At 36.3% G+C, this 18,234-nt stretch overlaps 2 protein-coding genes across 4 annotated transcripts; both read right to left on the bottom strand.

The window, feature by feature from the left end:
- Positions 1 to 1,633: 1,633 nt before the first annotated feature.
- On the bottom strand, positions 1,634 to 7,641 carry ttc34 (tetratricopeptide repeat domain 34). The gene is made up of 7 exons (XM_052593541.1): positions 5,736 to 7,641; positions 4,404 to 4,626; positions 4,088 to 4,280; positions 3,582 to 3,748; positions 3,032 to 3,305; positions 2,738 to 2,952; positions 1,634 to 2,517 (listed from the first exon to the last, which is right to left on the bottom strand). Exons 1-7 carry the CDS (start codon positions 7,391 to 7,393, stop codon positions 1,981 to 1,983), a joined length of 3,267 nt encoding a protein of 1,088 aa, XP_052449501.1. The 5' UTR covers positions 7,394 to 7,641; the 3' UTR covers positions 1,634 to 1,980.
- Positions 7,642 to 9,646: 2,005 nt separating this feature from the next.
- LOC128011462 (tumor necrosis factor receptor superfamily member 1A) lies at positions 9,647 to 17,597 on the bottom strand. Of its 3 annotated transcripts, none has more exons than XM_052593907.1 (10): positions 17,390 to 17,597; positions 15,256 to 15,334; positions 14,991 to 15,098; positions 14,746 to 14,868; positions 14,465 to 14,591; positions 13,531 to 13,592; positions 13,247 to 13,423; positions 13,047 to 13,084; positions 12,802 to 12,916; positions 9,647 to 10,565 (listed from the first exon to the last, which is right to left on the bottom strand). In XM_052593907.1, the coding sequence occupies exons 1-10, from the start codon at positions 17,417 to 17,419 to the stop codon at positions 10,261 to 10,263; spliced, it is 1,164 nt and encodes a 387-aa protein (XP_052449867.1). In that variant the 5' UTR covers positions 17,420 to 17,597; the 3' UTR covers positions 9,647 to 10,260. The 3 variants fall into 3 exon arrangements, with proteins under 3 accessions (XP_052449867.1, XP_052449868.1, XP_052449869.1); XM_052593908.1 differs by having other exon boundaries at positions 13,047 to 13,087; positions 13,265 to 13,423; positions 17,390 to 17,593; XM_052593909.1 differs by having other exon boundaries at positions 13,265 to 13,423; positions 17,390 to 17,593.
- Positions 17,598 to 18,234: the final 637 nt, after the last annotated feature.

Genomic DNA, 18,234 nt, shown 5'->3' with positions numbered 1-18,234 from the left:
TACCATCATTTCTTGATGTCACGTCGGTCCAAAAATGTTTGAACATCCTGGACTAAAATTGCAAAGAAACAACATAAAGGCACTATCATAAACAACCCACACGACTCGCGCGAGTCTTTGCAGCCAAACGAGAGCATGGTGTTGGATTATTAGAATCAGGAAATCAATGAAATCTGAATGTTTGGTGTTGGACTATAAGGATCAGGAAATCACTGAAATCTGGGTGTTTATGAGACGTACAATCCAATTAATTAATAAACAATGTATTTGAGGAGGATAATTTCAATGATATTTTCAGTGAATTTTATTATTATTGTTATTACCTCTGTTTGCACTGATTCTGTCGATATCTGTCTATTTGCTTCTTCCCCCCCTCGATCTATATTTATCAAGAAACTCAAATCTGACATCAAAACCTAACAGTATGGCAGTTCTCCCTCTTGTGGACTCGAGTTATTAATACAACTTCAAGAATTTAATCTGTATGATGTATAATTATTATTTATTTAATTAACACACACTCAAAAGGTGCAAAAATGTTACAAAAACGGCATGCTTATTTTTTTACACCCTGTCATACATTGGATTTTTTTTTCTTTTTGTGTCCAGCTCTCAACTTTTCACAACTCAGCCAAAAGTGTCACCTTTGCAGCCGCATCATAAAGCTAGCTGACAACAAGGTGATGGAGGGCTCATCGTTCTAGAAAATGTACAGAGAGGTGACAGACTGTTGTGGTGTGGATTCTTTTCTGAGAAGCACAAGAAAGAAAGTGACAGTTACTTAACTTGAGTAGTCTTTATCTTTGAGGACTGAGAGAAGTCTTATGAACATCCTAACAAAAACAAGACTGAAGCTTTTCAGCAGCCCATCAGTCTACTGAACATTAATATGAAATATCATCAAATTCAGCTGTGCTACCACAGGAATACATTTAAAAATATATATAAATATTTAGTAAAATTTTACTATATTTCTTTTTTTTTTTCTGTATTTTTTATCTAATAAATGCTGCATTGGTGAGACTTCTTTCAAAAACCTAAAAAATGACTTACCCCAAACCTTTGCACAGTCGTGTACAGTATATTATGTGCACTTTACGTCATTATGCTTGCAGTGCACACTTTTTTAAATGTATCTAGATTTATTACCTGTGTCTAATGGGAGCAGTGTTTGCCATGATCATGGGTTAAATGTCTTGCAAAGTCGTTTCTGTACATAATTTTGTTTCAGTAAACACAACAAAGACTTTTACTATAATGAGTTTTAAACACTTTCAACTTCTTTCATGTATTATATTATGGAACATTCTTATAATTAATAACTATACTACAATCTTTACAAGATGATATAATTTATGACAACAACTTCATAAGTTGTTAAGTAGCATAAATGCATCTACATTCAAAGAGAAACATTTCACAAGAACAAAAATATCTAAACATACACTACCATTCAAAATTTCATTTTTCATGTTTTTAAAATAAGTTTCTTACGCTCCAAAAGCTACAAATATGAAAAAATTATAATAAAGTAAACAGTAATATTATATAGACATTTTCTATTTTGATTTATTTTAAAATGTAATTTGTTCTTGGGACGGCAATAACTCCAGTCTCATAACTCTTAAGTCTTAAGTATCACATGACCATTCAGAAATCATTATAATATGGTCTTGGTGCTAAAGAAAAATGATGTATTAATATCAGTGTTGACAACATTGATAAAACAAAACAAAAGAACCTTACTGACCCCGTTTGAACAGTGGTGTACATGTCACACATGACTAAGTCAAATGTTAAATTTGACAAAATGTATAGATAACAAAACAAAAAAGTTATCAAAAATTACTATTACAGAAAGATCTATTGTAAGAAGCTTGTGCAACACAATAACTTACAGAAATATTTGTGTTTTGCCTGATTAACAATAAATAAATATAAATAAGACATGAACCATATAATCTTATGTATGTTTCATCTCTAGTGTACAATACATGGACCAGAGACTTCTCGTTTTAGTCTAGCCCTCAGTCTGCGCAGTTCTACATGGCCACTGTCCACTTTAAGCCCAGTCTCTATCAGAAGCCAAGCTTTGTCCAGTTTCTGTTGCCCATAGTTCTGCAGGGCAAAGCGCAGAAACATTTCGGCAAGGCGTTGTGTTCCCGGACCAGCCTCCACACACAGCAGAGCCTGTTCCTCGTGTAGGTCCAGGGCTTGAGAAAAGTCCTGTAACCCAGACTCTTCATGGGAACACAACAACAAACTACGGCCTCTGCGGCAATGGTCCTCTGCCCAAACCCTTTGCTCCTCTCTGCCATCTGCACTGTGGCCCTGGATGACCTTGTTCAGATCAGACACCGCCCTCTCGTGCAGCCCCAGGTGGGCCAGACAGGCTGCACGCTGCCTGAGGTACTGAAGCTTCATCTCATTGACCGCTCGCACCGCTAGTGTAAGGAGGGCTAAAGCCTGCTCCCACTGACCACTTTCAGAAATACTGCTGGCCTGCTGAGAAGCCGCCTGGAAGCACAAATTTGCTTTATTAGCCACAGTAGAGTTGAGTAACACGGAAAAATCAATACAAAAGAAAATAAAAGCAGATCAGCAATTGTTCTAGGGCTCTGAATGGGTAAAAACTTAACAAATCAATCACATCGACCATTGTCTCATGAATCATGAATCATGAATAAATGTACACATATGAATCCCTACATTAATATAGAATCAAAAAAGAAAGTACCTGTGCCAGGCGTTTTCGTTGAGCCGGCTGCAGAAGAGTGATTAGAAAGTCTAGAGTCGCTGGTTCTTTCTCAGACACCACACTCAGATAGTTGGCTGCCACTTTGTAGTTCTGCTGCCAGGCCTTCACAACACCCCACCTGGCCTTAGCTGCGGCATCTCGAGGCTCTTGACCAAACACCTGCTTCAAGTGTGCACCTGCAGCACTCACCTCCCCTTCATAAACATAAAAGTAATGTTTTACATAGCCACGGCCCACATACTTGACTCCTACATGCTTTATACTGTTCCCCACCTTTGGCAAGTAGTGTATCTATGTACAGGAGGTGCCACCTAGGTTCCCTGCAGTCAGTGTTCATTAGCGCTCCACCAATCAAAAAGGCCTCTCGAAGGAGCTCCTCGCGGCAGGGTACAGGGTTGACCAACAGAGTCTCTGACAGGCTGCTGCGACAGTGCTGACCCAACCATTCACTGACGAGTTTTCGTGCTTTGTCTTTAAGAGACAGCATGCTCTGAGTGACCTCCTCAGCTCCACACTGAAGGGCAACCAGTATGTCCAGTGTGCATTCCTGATGAATTATTGATATTATAGTGTCAATTTACAAGCATACGGGAAAACAGTACTAGTCTGTAGTGTCTGTTATATTTAAGGAAAAACTAGTGGAAATGTGTATGAAGAGGTCAACACTAAACTGAGACTTTTAAATGCTGTAAAAGTTTGTTTATTGTCATTTCATGTTATCTATGCATTAACCTTATTGTCATGTGAACACCATCTTCAAAAACATGTTTTGATAAAATGAGGTGGCTCCCATAGGTGGAGGTCTTTGTTTTTGCTACCACACCTTCTGCTGGTTCAGCATAAGATAAGTGAATCCTCTTCCACACAAAGCCTGCACATGGTCTGGGTGCTTTTTAAGGATTGCAGTGAAGTCAAAGATTGCTGTCTTCCATTGGCCCAGCAGAGCATAACATCTTGCTCTCTCCAGCAGGGAATCTATTGCTCCACCACCTAAAGAATAATCAGTTAACTTGTTAGGAAATATAAAACAGCAGTGTTCTGAATTACCTACTTCTCTTTCTAGAATAATTCATATATAAGTTATATGAAATACGAAAATCAAGATCAATGACAGAAGCAAGTATCTGAAATTTGCAGAACTGAAAAAGGAAACTACTGTATTTTTCCATTGAAACTGTGTTTATTAAAATTAATGGTGTTATTTCCTGTTAGCATTTATACTATTCCCTATGAAAATCATAAATATTTTGTAATGTAAATATATATATATATATATATTTATATATATTACTGTACTGTATGTGTCTGAAAACAACACACTCTCATTACCTGAAGCCATAATGGCAATGGACAAATAGGCCACAGCTTCCCTTATCGCACTTTCTGCTTGTTGGCCACACAGTATACGCTTGGAAGCAGTGTGACAGTGTTTTTCAAGAAGGTCTCGGTCTTGTAAAGATGTTACAGATAAAAGGGGCCGCAGACAGCTAGTTTCTCCTGAATTAATCAGCTTCTTCAGTAGCTATAAGACAACAGAGGGATTACTTACTGTGAAGACGAAAATTAATATAGGCTATTTTATCATAGATGCCTTTGTTAGTGCGACTTAACTAAGGTGAACTGTGAGAGAAATATAAGCTAGAACCTGATAGGCATCATAGAGGAAGCCTCGATGCAGCTGCAGTATTGCAAGGCGTGCGAGAATCGGTGGCCGTGGGGCTGTGTGCTCAATGTTCAGAAGAAGACGATAAGCCTCCTCAACACGACCCAACTGGTACAGAGCATCTGCTGTGAGAATCTGGGGTCCATCGGCACCGGGTTGTAACTCCATTAGGAGAAGAGCGAGAGCATGCACACCAACAGCAGACCTGAAGGAAGCACAGGAGACTGAATAAGTGCCATCTGGTCCTACTCATGTAGGACTAAAGTTCTGGAGAGTTCAGCTACATCCTTAATTAAACGCACCTGAACTAGCTAATTAATAGAGGTCAGCTGGCTGAGAAGGTCCAACCCAAATGTTGAATGTAACAATTTTTACCATCTGTTTATATTAGATTTTATCCAGCTGGTAATTTGTATGCATTCATTACCCAAAAAGTTACAGATGTATAAGCTATTAATAATATACTGATATCTATTTATATTTAAATATTTTTAAACTTTTCATGGTTCAGACCTTTTTATTTTCTCTAATAAAGTTTAGCACTATTTTGGAGTTTTGTGTTTGCTATCCATTTTATAAACCTGATGTGAGGTAAATTAATCAGTAAATGGCCAGTGAAATCCAAGTTATTGTTATCAGTAAAATCCACCATCAGTCAACCTCTTTTAAATAAGGTCTGTAGAATCTTTACACTTCTAGTCAGGTAGGTTAAAGCTGATGTGTGCAGGAAGGTGGCCCTCTAGGAGCAGGATTGGACACCTCTGAATAAGACTAGGAATGAACCAATAATAAAGTTATGCCTGTTACTAATAGGCCGATTACCATGTCATTACTGATAACTGAAAAAAATACCAATTCTATACTTTTTTGTCTAACAGAATCAAAATCAGTGATTTGAAATGTAACAAAGTGAATTTAGGCATGACAGCATTTCAATTTAGTCATTTTCTTCATTTTTTTATATTTTTTATATTACACTGTTAAAACCTAAAGTTTTTCACAGGACACAGAAGAAACATTCCATGAATAGTTCTTTAAATAATTATTAAGAAGAACTTGTGTGAAGAACATTTTAATCATTTGATGAACCTTTTGCTACTATAATGAACCTATTGTGCAATTAAAGTTTTCTATGGACGTTAAAAGTCCATCATGGAACCATCAATGTCAAAAAATTTTATAACCGTTATATTTAAGAGTATAATCCATGATTGTACCGATATACTGTGCATCCCTAAATAAGACACAAAAGACAAAATAAAAGCTACAGCACAACAAATAAGTGTCATTCCAAATGAAAAAATGCAAATGTACCTCTGTTTGTTTTGGGTGTGCCCCTCCTCGTGCTCTTTTTGAGCTCTAGGATTTGTCTCAGCTCTTTGCTCTTCGGTCCCCTCAAGGATGACTCTTCCCTGTTCCACCAACACGGTGCACAGCAACCCACGGTAATTCCAAGGCACCAGGCACCTAACAGTTAAAGAAGCATCCTGGAGCTGTAATTGGCTTGCTGTAATGTAATCTAGAGCAGTAAGGTAGTGTGATCCAGCCATCATACGCAGGATACCCCTACCACAGAGTGCACGGACACAGCTGGGTGGATGAGGAGTACTATGCTCAATCACCGCTTGGAAATCCTCCAGAGCGCCTTTATGGTCTTCAGTGAAAAGTCGGGAATACCCTCGGAGCACTTGCACGGTGTTCTGGTAGCTCTGCTGGGCTGGAGCTGCAGCGGTGAGCTGGCTACTTATGGAAAGGGCTTCTCTATGTTCTCCACACAGGAGGAGGCAGTCTGCCAGACGCACATGCAGTTCCCTGCCTCCTCCATCCGACTCCAGGTGGCATAGAGCTCGCAGTTGAGTGATAACGGGATCCAACAACTCCACTCCTTTCGAAGACCTAAGGTCAGGCCTCATTAGAACGGCCTCTCTGAACTCTGAGACGCCCTTCTCGGCCTGTTGACGGAGCTGGATGCGAACAGCCAACCCTTCGCCACTGTCCGAAAAAACACTCTGGAATTGCTGTCTTGCTGTGGCTGGATGAAGTGCAAAGCCATCACCTAGATCTCTGCAGACTTCTCTTGCTCGTCCGCCTGCGGAAAAATGAGCAGCTGCTCTGCCAACGAGTAAACAAGCTCTTTTCTCTGGCGCCATTGCATGTTCAGTCTGTGATTCACCTAGTTTAAGAGCCAGTGACAAAGCTTCTGCACTTTCTGTGAACTTTCCGGAGGAAAACAAGACTGCTGCTTGAAGCTCTCTTACTTGGATGTCATCTGGTGAAATGGCAAGTAAAAACTCAACAGCTTTAGGAGCATTAGTGTCTTCACCTGCTTGTGTTGGACTCAATGGTTTTTCCATCTGCCCCTTAGTATGGAGAATGGGATATCTTGGAGACATTTGCTGGTAAAAGGCTTGAATTAATAGCTTCACATATTGATGTTGCCTTTCTTTAACTAGTCTAATAGTTTCTGATTTATTTCCATGAAAGGCCTGCAGATAAAGCTGAGGAACTTTAGGATTTTGTGTGTCAGAGAGCAAGCAGGCCAGAGCTCTAGTTAGCTCCAGAATTAACCGTGTGCGACCCTCAGGTTTAGGCATTTGTTTTCCCTCTAGAAGAGCAGAACACCGTGCAAAGATCTCTTTTGAAGCATGACCTGTACCCTGCAGGACAGACTCCAATTTATAAAGAGAAGCAGATACGTTATTGGGGCATAATGTAGACAGAAATACAGCAACAAGGCCTTTACTCAGGCCCTCAATAGAACTGTGTGAAACGCCATCAAGCCAGGCCTCCAGCGTTGAGATTACCTCCTTTAAATGACCTGCGTTAAGGCCACGCATATGTCCTACAGTGGAACCGGCATTATTTCCAAAAGCATGTGTGTACAGAGCTGCAGCTCTACCAGCATCCCCAGAGAGCAATATTTTGTCGCCCTCTCTGCACAGTTCAGCTGCTCCTTTATGTATGCCATTCATCTCCCTTCTGTGTAATGCTATTTAGGTTTGGATTGCATTTCCTTCACAAGGGTCCTCAACAACCTTTAAAAGAATTGGAAACCACATCATTATAAAAAAAACAATCTATCTCTTGCTCTTAATAACATGCAATGACTGTTAAATGTGGATTGCTCAAATAAATGACACTATGTAGCAAGCTGTTTAAACATTTCTTCCTTTAAACTAACTAGTATCTTTTTTTAAAAGATACTAGTTTATTTTCAAAGAGTGATTAATTTATTGTTCAACTTTACCAGTAACTATTCATTAGTCACTATAGGACTTAAAAGAATAATGCAAAGTAGGGTCCCTATTAGTCAGTCTATTTATACTAGTAACTACTCATTTCCAAGTAGCTATTACAGTATAAAAAAATATTTAATCGTTTTTTTTTTTTAGATTAGCTTATTCTGATTTATATAGTTTTGTGTATTATTGTGCATTGTTTTCTTTTCATTTATTGTTTATGTATTTTATTATTTGTAAGGTATCCTTTACAATCTTGAAAGGGGCCTATAGATAAAAATAATGATTAGCTATTTATTAATTATTATTACTTAGATCATAGTCATTTTTTTATTAATATTAGGAGTATCTGTTACATTAGTCACATTTCTTAACTTCCTTTGTGTATAATCTTACTGGTGGAACAAAATTGTTACAAATTACCTATCAATGTTTGGACAGTAACTAATAGCAAATTAATAGGTAGGCTACTAGTATTGGAATTAAGTAGTATTCAATCTAATGAATAATTACTTAAAAAAATTCAAATTAAAAAAGATACTAGTAAGTGTTGGGTTATTTTTAAGAAACTAAATACAAGCACTAGTTTAAAAAGTAGTCCGCTCCAAACAATTTATTGCAGAACATGTCCTGCAGACACCAATTTAAAACAGATTACAATTTTAATATATAATGTATATGATACAACACAGAGTACGACGTTTTATCATCCAATAATACATGAGATCGTTCACACCTCTTAATGATGGTTTACTCACCTGTGTCTATAAGTTTGAGAGTGCAGTGCAGTCCACACACTTTCGCTCGACTTCTGTATTAAAAAAGTTAAACATTGTGTTCTGAGGTGTATCGTCGCATATTAAATACTATTTAGATGAACCACAGATGAATGTTTCTACACTTTACTCAAAAAACAGCTGTCAAATGATGTGGCTGTCTGGTTAAAGAAAGCTTAGTCCCTAAAAAGAAGCTCCTGCCGAAACTCAATATGCCGACCCCATGAGTGAAAGACGATAGGAAGACGAAACATGAAAGAAAACACTATAACATCGAGAAAAGACACCACTTAAGGCGTCAAGGATATCATATTAGGAACAACGACGAATGTATAGGTCTGGCCAAATGTCTGCTTGTTCTCTCGTAAAATTAATAATTATCTGTCTAAGCTACACAGCGCGTCGTTCTTGGCACAAAACTCGTCCAAAAGAAAAAATGTAATAAAGTCGCCATGGTCTTTATTCCGTCACCTGTTGAGGGACTTTGTTCTAAATCTAAATCTAAATTCCAAAAACTTTGGCTCTAGGCAAACATTCGCTTCACGCAGCATGTGTTCACTAGTTACTATGGAAACGACAAACTCACCTAACAACATTTTCCAAACGTTACACGTTATATTATAATTATATTATATAAATTTGCTTTTATTCGTGTTGTTTTCTGAAAGTGTCTCTCTAAGTGAGCCATAAGTATTTTTAAATAAATTTAAAGAGGACTGGACAAAAATACAGTCAAGCAATAATAACAGCACGTCAAATATAGTCTAACATAAAACTAGTTTAAGCTTAAATGTATTTGAGCAGATATCGCTTTATTAGTTTCCCTGTTTGAATTGGGTATTTCTAGACTGGAAGATTTAAACTATTAAAATTAGCAAAGATATTTGGGGGTGGGAGTTTGTATGTTTCTTCGAACTGACAACATGCAGCCTAGTAGTAATAGGTTATGGTTATATACATGCCTGGAAAAACGAAATAAAAAAAGTGAAACTGCTTTTGATCTTCACTGTGGTATAAGCAGAAGTCAGAGGAACTTGGGGGAACCAGATGAAAGGGGAATTTCCTTCTGCATAGTTCAAAGGCTACAGCAAATGTTTGCTGACACTAACTAAACTGAATGTCAGAACTTTTCTGTGTGCACAGAAAGGACACTTTTTCTGTCACACTTTCCATTTTATAACTACATGGTGCTGTCAAGATCTGAGCCATATTCCACACATGAACAGTGTTTTTATTTAGAAAAGTAACAAATGTATAGTGGTGTGACAAAGTGAGTATGAACCAATACTTCACACTTGTACAATATGACTGAGAACTTATAATACTGAAGTAAGCAGCTAGGTTTATCCTGAAAACCACTACACTCTTAAAAATAAAGGTGCTTAAAAGGTTCTTCAGAGCAATGTCATAGAAGAACAATTTTTGGTTCCACAAAGAAACATTCAGTCAAAGGATCTTTAAAGAACCATTTTAACCGTTCTACGGCAAAGTAAAGCACCTTTATTGTTGGTAGCTAAAATCTGAATTTTGTCAATTATTTTTTAAATATTCACATTTGTACAAGTATAGTGACGAGGTTAATTCATATAACCAACAAGAATTGTAATAAGTTATTACAAAGCACCTATGATATGCATAATAATCTGCATTACTTTTACATTATGCTTAAATAAAAAAATTCACAAAGAATATATTTAACCATGACTGAGGGTTTCCTGTTCAGAAAACAGAGCATCTTCTGTTCAGGGTTCCTTGGAAATGATTGTGAAATGCAACTGCAGCTCACACGCATGAGGAGATGGAGTGAAGATGAGTCAGTCTGTTTTACATGCTTGCTTGTAATTGTTCTAGCTTTTCTTGCAGTTCCTGGGCACAGCCTGACAGGTTCATGTAGTGTAATGTTGAGTAGATATTTTCCATCTTCGCTCCACTGCTCTGGCTCCACAGACGCAGCATATGATACTGCTTTTCTAGATAGGATGGGCCTGCCTCCAGTTCGATCCGTTCCATCTGATCATCTGACACAGAAAGCAGTCGCAAAAATTCCTTCCAGCGCGTCACAGGAATCGCTCTTATGACAGTGTAGAGCACTGGTGCTGGCCAGGACTCTTTCTGCAACACCTGCATCACTGGGGGAAAGCAGATGTGGCCTTTAGATACAAAGGTTGAGAAAGCCCAAGCTCTCACATAGAGTAGCCCTATCAGTGGCAGATGATTGTAAGTTATATCACAAAAGAACCATTATGCAGAACCAAATAGTTCATTACGATGTACACATCAATCAGTCTAGCAAAATAACCATTATGCAGAACCAAATAGTTCATTACGATGTACACATCAATCAGTCTAGCAACAAGATGAGCACTGCAACAACATTATGGTAATATACTGAATTCCTCTTGAGGTCACTGTCACTAGGATACATTCTACAAAAGTACGTAAAATAGGGTTTAATGTATGTTTAATATGAAGGAATTTTCCATATTGACTTTTCACAGGTGTTTTCCCCGTGTTTGGACTTTTGCATTACAGTGTTGTGTTTAGGGGTTCAGGGAAATCATGACAACTAAAACAAAAATTCCTCCTTTCTCTTCATTCTCATTTACTCTGAAAATTATCTACTTCGTTTAATCAGCACATTTGAACGCCCTTTTAACATAAAGCTGTGAGGCTCTTACCACACCAAGGAAGCAACTAAAGGCGTGTGAGTTATTAGAAGTTACTATCTGATTAAACAGTTCTCAGAAGTTCTTCGAATTTTTGATGTAAGACTGAAGGCTAGCTGATCAGAATCAGTTTCTTGTACGCCTACGTGATTTGCAAAAGGGTAAAACCAGATAATAAAACTTGAAATATTTAGAAAAGCAATTGCAACATTTGAGCAGTTCTAAAACAGAGAATAAACCTACACTTTATTAAGTTTTGCAATGTTTTAAAGGGGTCATGAAATATATTATTTAAATTTTATGATGTTTCCTGAGATCATAATTTAGGTAATTTGAGGTCATGTTCCACCCTGGATTTAGCTCTCTGATTTGAGCGCTCCATGGGAAGAGCAGTGTCTGCTGTGAGACTTCAATATAAATGCCCACTGCTATGATTGACTAACATCTTGCATCAAATGAGCATGCAAACTCTCGAAAACTTTTACTGCAATCGTACTATAACAGCCGCCAAGATCAACTAATCCTGAAAAGTCTTGATTAAAGCATTTTATTTAGAACTACTCTGGTTGCAGAACTGCACTGTAGCTGAAAAAAGTAATTTCTACTGTCTCACAATGATCTCCTGCAATCTCACCAATACTACCATCATAACTTACACAGTGAAAACACAATGTAGATAAGAGACTCGTTGAGCAGTGTAAATTTTGTCATTGATTGTAATGGAAGTTTTGGTGAAAATGCAGAAATCACTGATAGATTCATGCTGATCTTGACTGCTCCAGTCCCAATTTACATACTACCATATCTGCCCTAAATAGTACTCAGGGGTTGCATTCAAAACCACAAAATTTCTTACTATATAGTAAACACGTAAAAGAGTTTTATCCAGATTATCCAGATGACCTACTACTTCTGCCGTGATTCTGAAGTGTGCACATCTTGGACGCTTTGCTTTCACAAGAGGCCACAGGAGAGAATTTATGAATGACAGGGATGCGATGCAACTGATGCTGATAGATCATGTGACAATGACAACACAATGAATGCAGTAGGTCCAAATTACATTCATACCATAAAAATGTATTCTTTTTGCCGGGCACAAAGTAATTACTTATTTAAAAAAGTGCCTACTTAAGATATTATGCGATTTAAGATGCAGCCCAGATCTATGCATACTGCATACAAACCATTGCACATTGGAGGCAGATTCGATTAGAACTGAATGCCTCTTCATTCAATATGCTTGCAAATGAAATGATATGTGGAGGATGTTAGCTGTGATAAGATGATTTACAGGGTTGCTTAAACGATGGTAGAACGCACGTAACTAAGCTACAGAGCGGCCCATTAAAGATGCAACTGCGACAAAGTAGTATGTCCCAAAGCTTGCTCTTCTGCTACACACACAAAAATATGTACTTTTTCATCACAAAAAGAGTGCATACTTTTAGGGCATAGTAATAAATTGGGACACAAAAATGTACAACATAACATATGATGACGACGCATGTTAAGGTATGCATTGAGGGGAATTGTGAGGTCACAATTCTCCCAATGGCAATTTAAAAAATATATATATTTTAAAAAAGAGAGTTAGTTTTTAAACTTGCAGTGTGTTTTTATTGTAATCTCTTATGAATGTGAATATCAAGAACATTTTGATACTCATTCCATGACCCCTAATGTTGTATATAATTACATTTTGGGTTTCCGTTTGCTATCAGGGGGGCCATGATGCTCTGTAAATCTCCACTCAAGACGCTGTGTGGATAGCTGGTCACTGGTAAAGTTTTAATTGTGGCTCCATTTCTTTCCTTTAAAGACAAACATATGCTTATCAAGGTGATGCTAATCACTTAGAATGTCAAAAAACATGTTAAAAATAAAATCCTTTCCACCTTATGTAATTGTACACACAGTACTGAAACATGTTAGATTACAAACCATTGCTGTGGGAATGCAGATAACATCATTAGGTTGATCTGCTGAAACAAAGACAAAATTCACTTCTCTTGAATATTGCAACATGCAGGGTTCCTAAATCAATGTGCATTTCCTATTTTAAGAAAGCACAGAATTAATAGAAACAAAACAATGTTCAGCTGCTCTACGTAACAGTGCAAGGCAAGTACTAAATTAAGTACATGTGGGTGTATATGAACCTGGTTCCATCTGAATGTCTGGATGTTTGCAAACATTCCAGATCTTGACTCGACAGCAAAGCCATCTCCGACTGCAGAGCCAGATGAGAAGGAGAAAGAGTAGACCACCCAATAAGGTCACAATGACCAGTAACACCGGCATCAGCAGGTGAGGTGAATCTAAGAAAAGGACAATATATCACACAAAATTTAAACTCTGTATTTCTTACTTGAAAGGTCTGCTTATGTAACTTTTTCTAATTATACATGTTAGGATGTTGTAATACCTTGTGGTTCATCTGTGGTAGGTGAACAGAAAGATTTACAGGCTTCATTCTTACACTTATACCTGCAACAAATTACATTAAGCAATAAAGCATTTGTACTTAACTTGTGCTTTGACCCAAGACACTTTCATGATAAACATATGCAAAACATAACTATAAAATAAATGTATTTACCATAAAAATATTTTCCATAATCACAAGTTTTAAAACAAAGACATTCATCATATTTTTGGTGTGCTGGAAACTGAAATGGTGTTTTGTTGCTAATTAGGGCTGCACAATTAATTGAATTTCTAATCACAATTACAATTATAGATGCCACAATTGCATAATCATTTAATTAATGCAATTAATAGTTCAAAGTCCACTTATGTTATTCTAAGTGCTTAAGATGTTTTTTTTTTTTCTAAATGCTATCTTAAGGGTTTTTCACATTATTTTAATTGTAGATTTAGTATAACATAATTTTTTATTTTCATATTTTTATTTAATTTTTTATTTAAAGAAGAAACCGATCTGATGTAGGCTATACCTGACATTTGAGGCTTAATACTATAGCAAAGCACTAAAAGTTTTTTTTAGTTAGATCGTTTTCAGCTCCTACGGCATGCAGTTGCATCAAACCATGGTATAAACATCATTCAGTGTAAATTGTGATAATAGTAATTCATAATCGCAATTACAATTTCAAGGGAATAATTGACAATTATGATTTTTTTCATAATCGTGCAGCCCTAATAACATTACAACAAATGCAGGAAATTCTGATGCAGATGCTAAACCTTATACACAGGAAAACCACAACACATTAACCTACATGCTAAAGACTTGGATAAACAAAAAAAAATCCTCATTCTCCACAAATAGAGTAATCTACCAAAAATCCATGAAGATTCAGAAGATGTGCAGAAAATGTGAATATTAGACCCCATACTTAACACAGCTTTGGCATTGTCCACTTTCCAGAAAAGATCCATGCCCACACACTGCTGCTGTGGTTTTAACAGGTTCTGTTTTGGTTTGAATGGTTTCTTGTTTACAGTTCTTTTTACAGTTCGAACCTGAGTGACACATAAAAGGAAAAACATACTATTCAGTTACGGTTTCTAGCCCCAAGGTATTCCGAATATTTCATTTTGAGCTTTTTTTAGAATACTGTAGAAAGCATCACCTTGGTTCTTTGGTCATAAATTAACTTCCTTTAATGGTACTTACATTCTTTGCAGTTTTGGCATCTGTAACAGGGATTACAGTGATCATTACTCTTGTAAAACCCAGGTTTACAATCGCAGACTCTGTTCTGTGTTGGTGTACAGTTGGCCTTCTCTACTTCATGAGCTGTAAAACAAGGAGTCTTGTTTTTAGACAAAAAGTCCATCTTGCTACAGTTATATAAATGTCAAGTGCCTACATTTCACAAGCATTAATTGATTAATAGTGTACTCTGATATTTTACTTACCACTGATATCACATAATGTACATCTCAAACAAAATAACCGATTATTAGGTAAGTCCATATAAAAACCGCTCACACACTTCTTACAGCCCTGATCTGATTTGTGATATCCTGCAGGAAATGTAAAAATAATGAGATAAAACAATAGGTTTTTTGGTTCATTTTTTTTTAGCAAATATATTCCACAAAGGTCCATCTTCTATGGGTGTTTTTCACTGTGGTTTTTCTATTATTTTTATTTTAGTTAGTGGGAGGCATGTCTGTTTACCTTCTGAACAACGTCCATCTTTCATGGGTGGAATTGTAGATTGGCATTGGCATTGGGAGGCTATAAATAGTACAAATACCTGAAATAAAGACAATTAACTGCAATCAAATTAATGTCATTGTCTTCTGAACATAAGAAATACCATCATATTTAAAGGGATCATATGATGCGATTTCCATTTCTCCTTTCTCTTTGGAGTGTTAAAAGCTCTTGGTTCATAAAGAAGATCTGAAAAGGTCTTTTAAGGTTTCACCAGGTAACGGCTGTACACAAAGCAGCTCCGCTCAAAAAAACTGCTTTATCAGACATTACATGCAAGATTAAATTAAAATGACATCCATTTTTCTGAAGACAGTCCGTTTACTTAAGAAATACAGTGATATAAAATCACCCATACTCACTGTATAAACACTGTAGTCTCATAATTGAAGTATAAATTCTGCAGATTACATCATTGTCCAGTATTGTACAGTCAGCAAGTTATTATAAAAACGTTTTTATAATTGTAACATATATATTTACATACACAATTATACAGGTGCATGTGTAATAACTTGGGAAAACTTAAGGTTACGGCAGCACTTTTTCTTCATTGTCTTGTCTGAAGCACTCAACCATGCATATCACTTTTTTATGGCCAAACATACACACTACACACTGATTAAAATTAAATAAGTGGAAAAGAATAATATAACCCCTTTAACTACTTAAAGATAAACAAACAAACACAAAATTCTGGAAAGCTGTTATTAATCAGGAGCTTTCCAATGTTTTAATGGCAAAGACCCCCAAATCATGTTCCCTTATAAATGTTAAAGACTTTGTGAGAAATATTTTAAGTGTGATAGTATACAGAAAAGACAATGCTATTGTTTCTGTTTCTAGACGGGCAATTGTTGACATACGCTAAAAGTACAGAGCCTTCAAATTAATGTTGATAGCAAAGCGCAGATCATTTGAAGAATTGGATGAGAAATATTATAATATTATATATAAAAAGTTTATACTGACTTGCTTTAATATTTTAGCAAATCTGAGAACCGTTAGAGACAGTTTTGAGATGAACTGTGATTAATGTCAACTCTGTAAGAATAAAGTCATATTCTTTAGTTTTTACTCATTGTCTCTGCTCATATCTACAGAACGCTTTGAGGTCCGTTTGAAACATTTTTTGCAGCACAATCTTAGGAAAGCTCTTGATATAAACACTTGCTCAAGATGGATTATATTTCTAAAAATGAATCTATTTAGATATTACTACCATAATGAAATAAGGTATCCCACTTAAACTTACATATCTGAAAAATAGTTATCCAATATTTTATCCAAAATATTCTGCCAATAAACATAAAATGTAATATATATATAAATACAGGAGTCTGTTACACTGAAGTACAGTCAATGCAAGTTCAATGCAACACTTTAGAATAGGTAACACCTATTAGTTGCTTATTAACATGCATATTACTAGAATATTAGCCATGTATTAGTGCTAATTAAGAACATATTAATGTCTTGTTCTACTTGACCTTATTCTACATCCCTAATCTTCCCCAATACCTAAACCTAACAACTACCTTACTAACTATTACTAAGCAGCAAATTAAGAATTTATTGAGAGAAATGTCGTAGTTAATAGTTAACAAGTGTTACCTATTCTAAAGTGTTACCGCAAGTTCTTATCACATTTAATTCTTAAAGTGTATAGACATATTCTGTTAAAAATTTATATATATATATATTGGCCAAATATCACAAGGTATATAGCCGATAACAATTACACGTGTTAATTACAAGTGTTACTATTGTCGTTGAGGTTAGCCAAATGTGTCACTAAAATATTTGCCAAATTCAGATGTTATTGATACAGGATGGTGGTTACTGAAAAGGTATTTCTCAACAATCTATAATCAGAAATTGAAAAATTTGCCTATATATATATATATATATATATATATATATATATATATATATATATAAACACACACACACACACACACACACACAGTTGAAAATGAGGGATTTCCAATGTTTGTAATGAGGTACAGACATTTACAATAAGGAAAGATAGCAATTACAGCACAATCTGTCAAAGGAAAGGCAACAACAACGTAAGTAAAAAATAAACACTTACCAAATCCAAACACAGTGTTGACACAGTCATGATGAGATGTTGTTCAGTTTTAGCTCAAGAGTCATGAATGACTAGCAATAGTATGATTTAAATTCATAGACCGACAAATCGATGAAAATATGAAATACTCCAACTCTGCTTCATGTCAGCATTTGTGGCATCCACCTTCTGCCTCACTCTGGCAGATCTGTTTAGACAGGAAGGTGAGTAACCAACCTAGAAAGCTTTAAAGTACAAGATGTGAGAAACTGTAGCTGAGAAACAGGAAAGCACGTCAGACTAATATCCTCTGCATACAGCTGGATATCAGATCATTTACAAGTTCTTCCATTTGGTTCACTTCTGCTTACATGAATTCTTTCACTTCTTCACCAACCTATACTGTAACTAACATTCCTGACGGTCTGGAAAAAGAAAGACAACAAACAAATGTGCTAAGTCTGAGTGCCGCGGGAACCCTGCCCAGCCAATCAGATTCGAGAACTGAAACTAACTGTTATAAACTGTGTAAATGCTTTTATTCAGGTTTAAATAGGATTTAACACCACTAAATCAACATAAATAGATAAGCTCACATGAGTTTTAATCAATTAAACTAGATCTATAACTAGATCTTTAAGATAATTTCAGCAAGCTAGCACTTTTTAGAGAGATAAAGGGACTCCACTATGAACTTTGAAGTTTCTGAATCACCTCTGTGGCTTCGAACCTGTGATGTGCAGATTACTAGTCTAGCACTGAACTACCACGAACACACCAAACCTGTAGGCCTGACTTGATGTCAGTGATGAGTTCATTTGAGTCTGTCTGCTTGTAGGTCTTGTAAAACCATACAACTTTTCTAA

Source organism: Carassius gibelio, chromosome B23 (genome assembly GCF_023724105.1).
Source record: "Carassius gibelio isolate Cgi1373 ecotype wild population from Czech Republic chromosome B23, carGib1.2-hapl.c, whole genome shotgun sequence".
NCBI lineage: Eukaryota > Metazoa > Chordata > Actinopteri > Cypriniformes > Cyprinidae > Carassius > Carassius gibelio.
The sequence above is the reverse complement of the archived record's forward strand: the minus strand, read 5'-3'. Positions and strand labels throughout refer to the sequence as shown.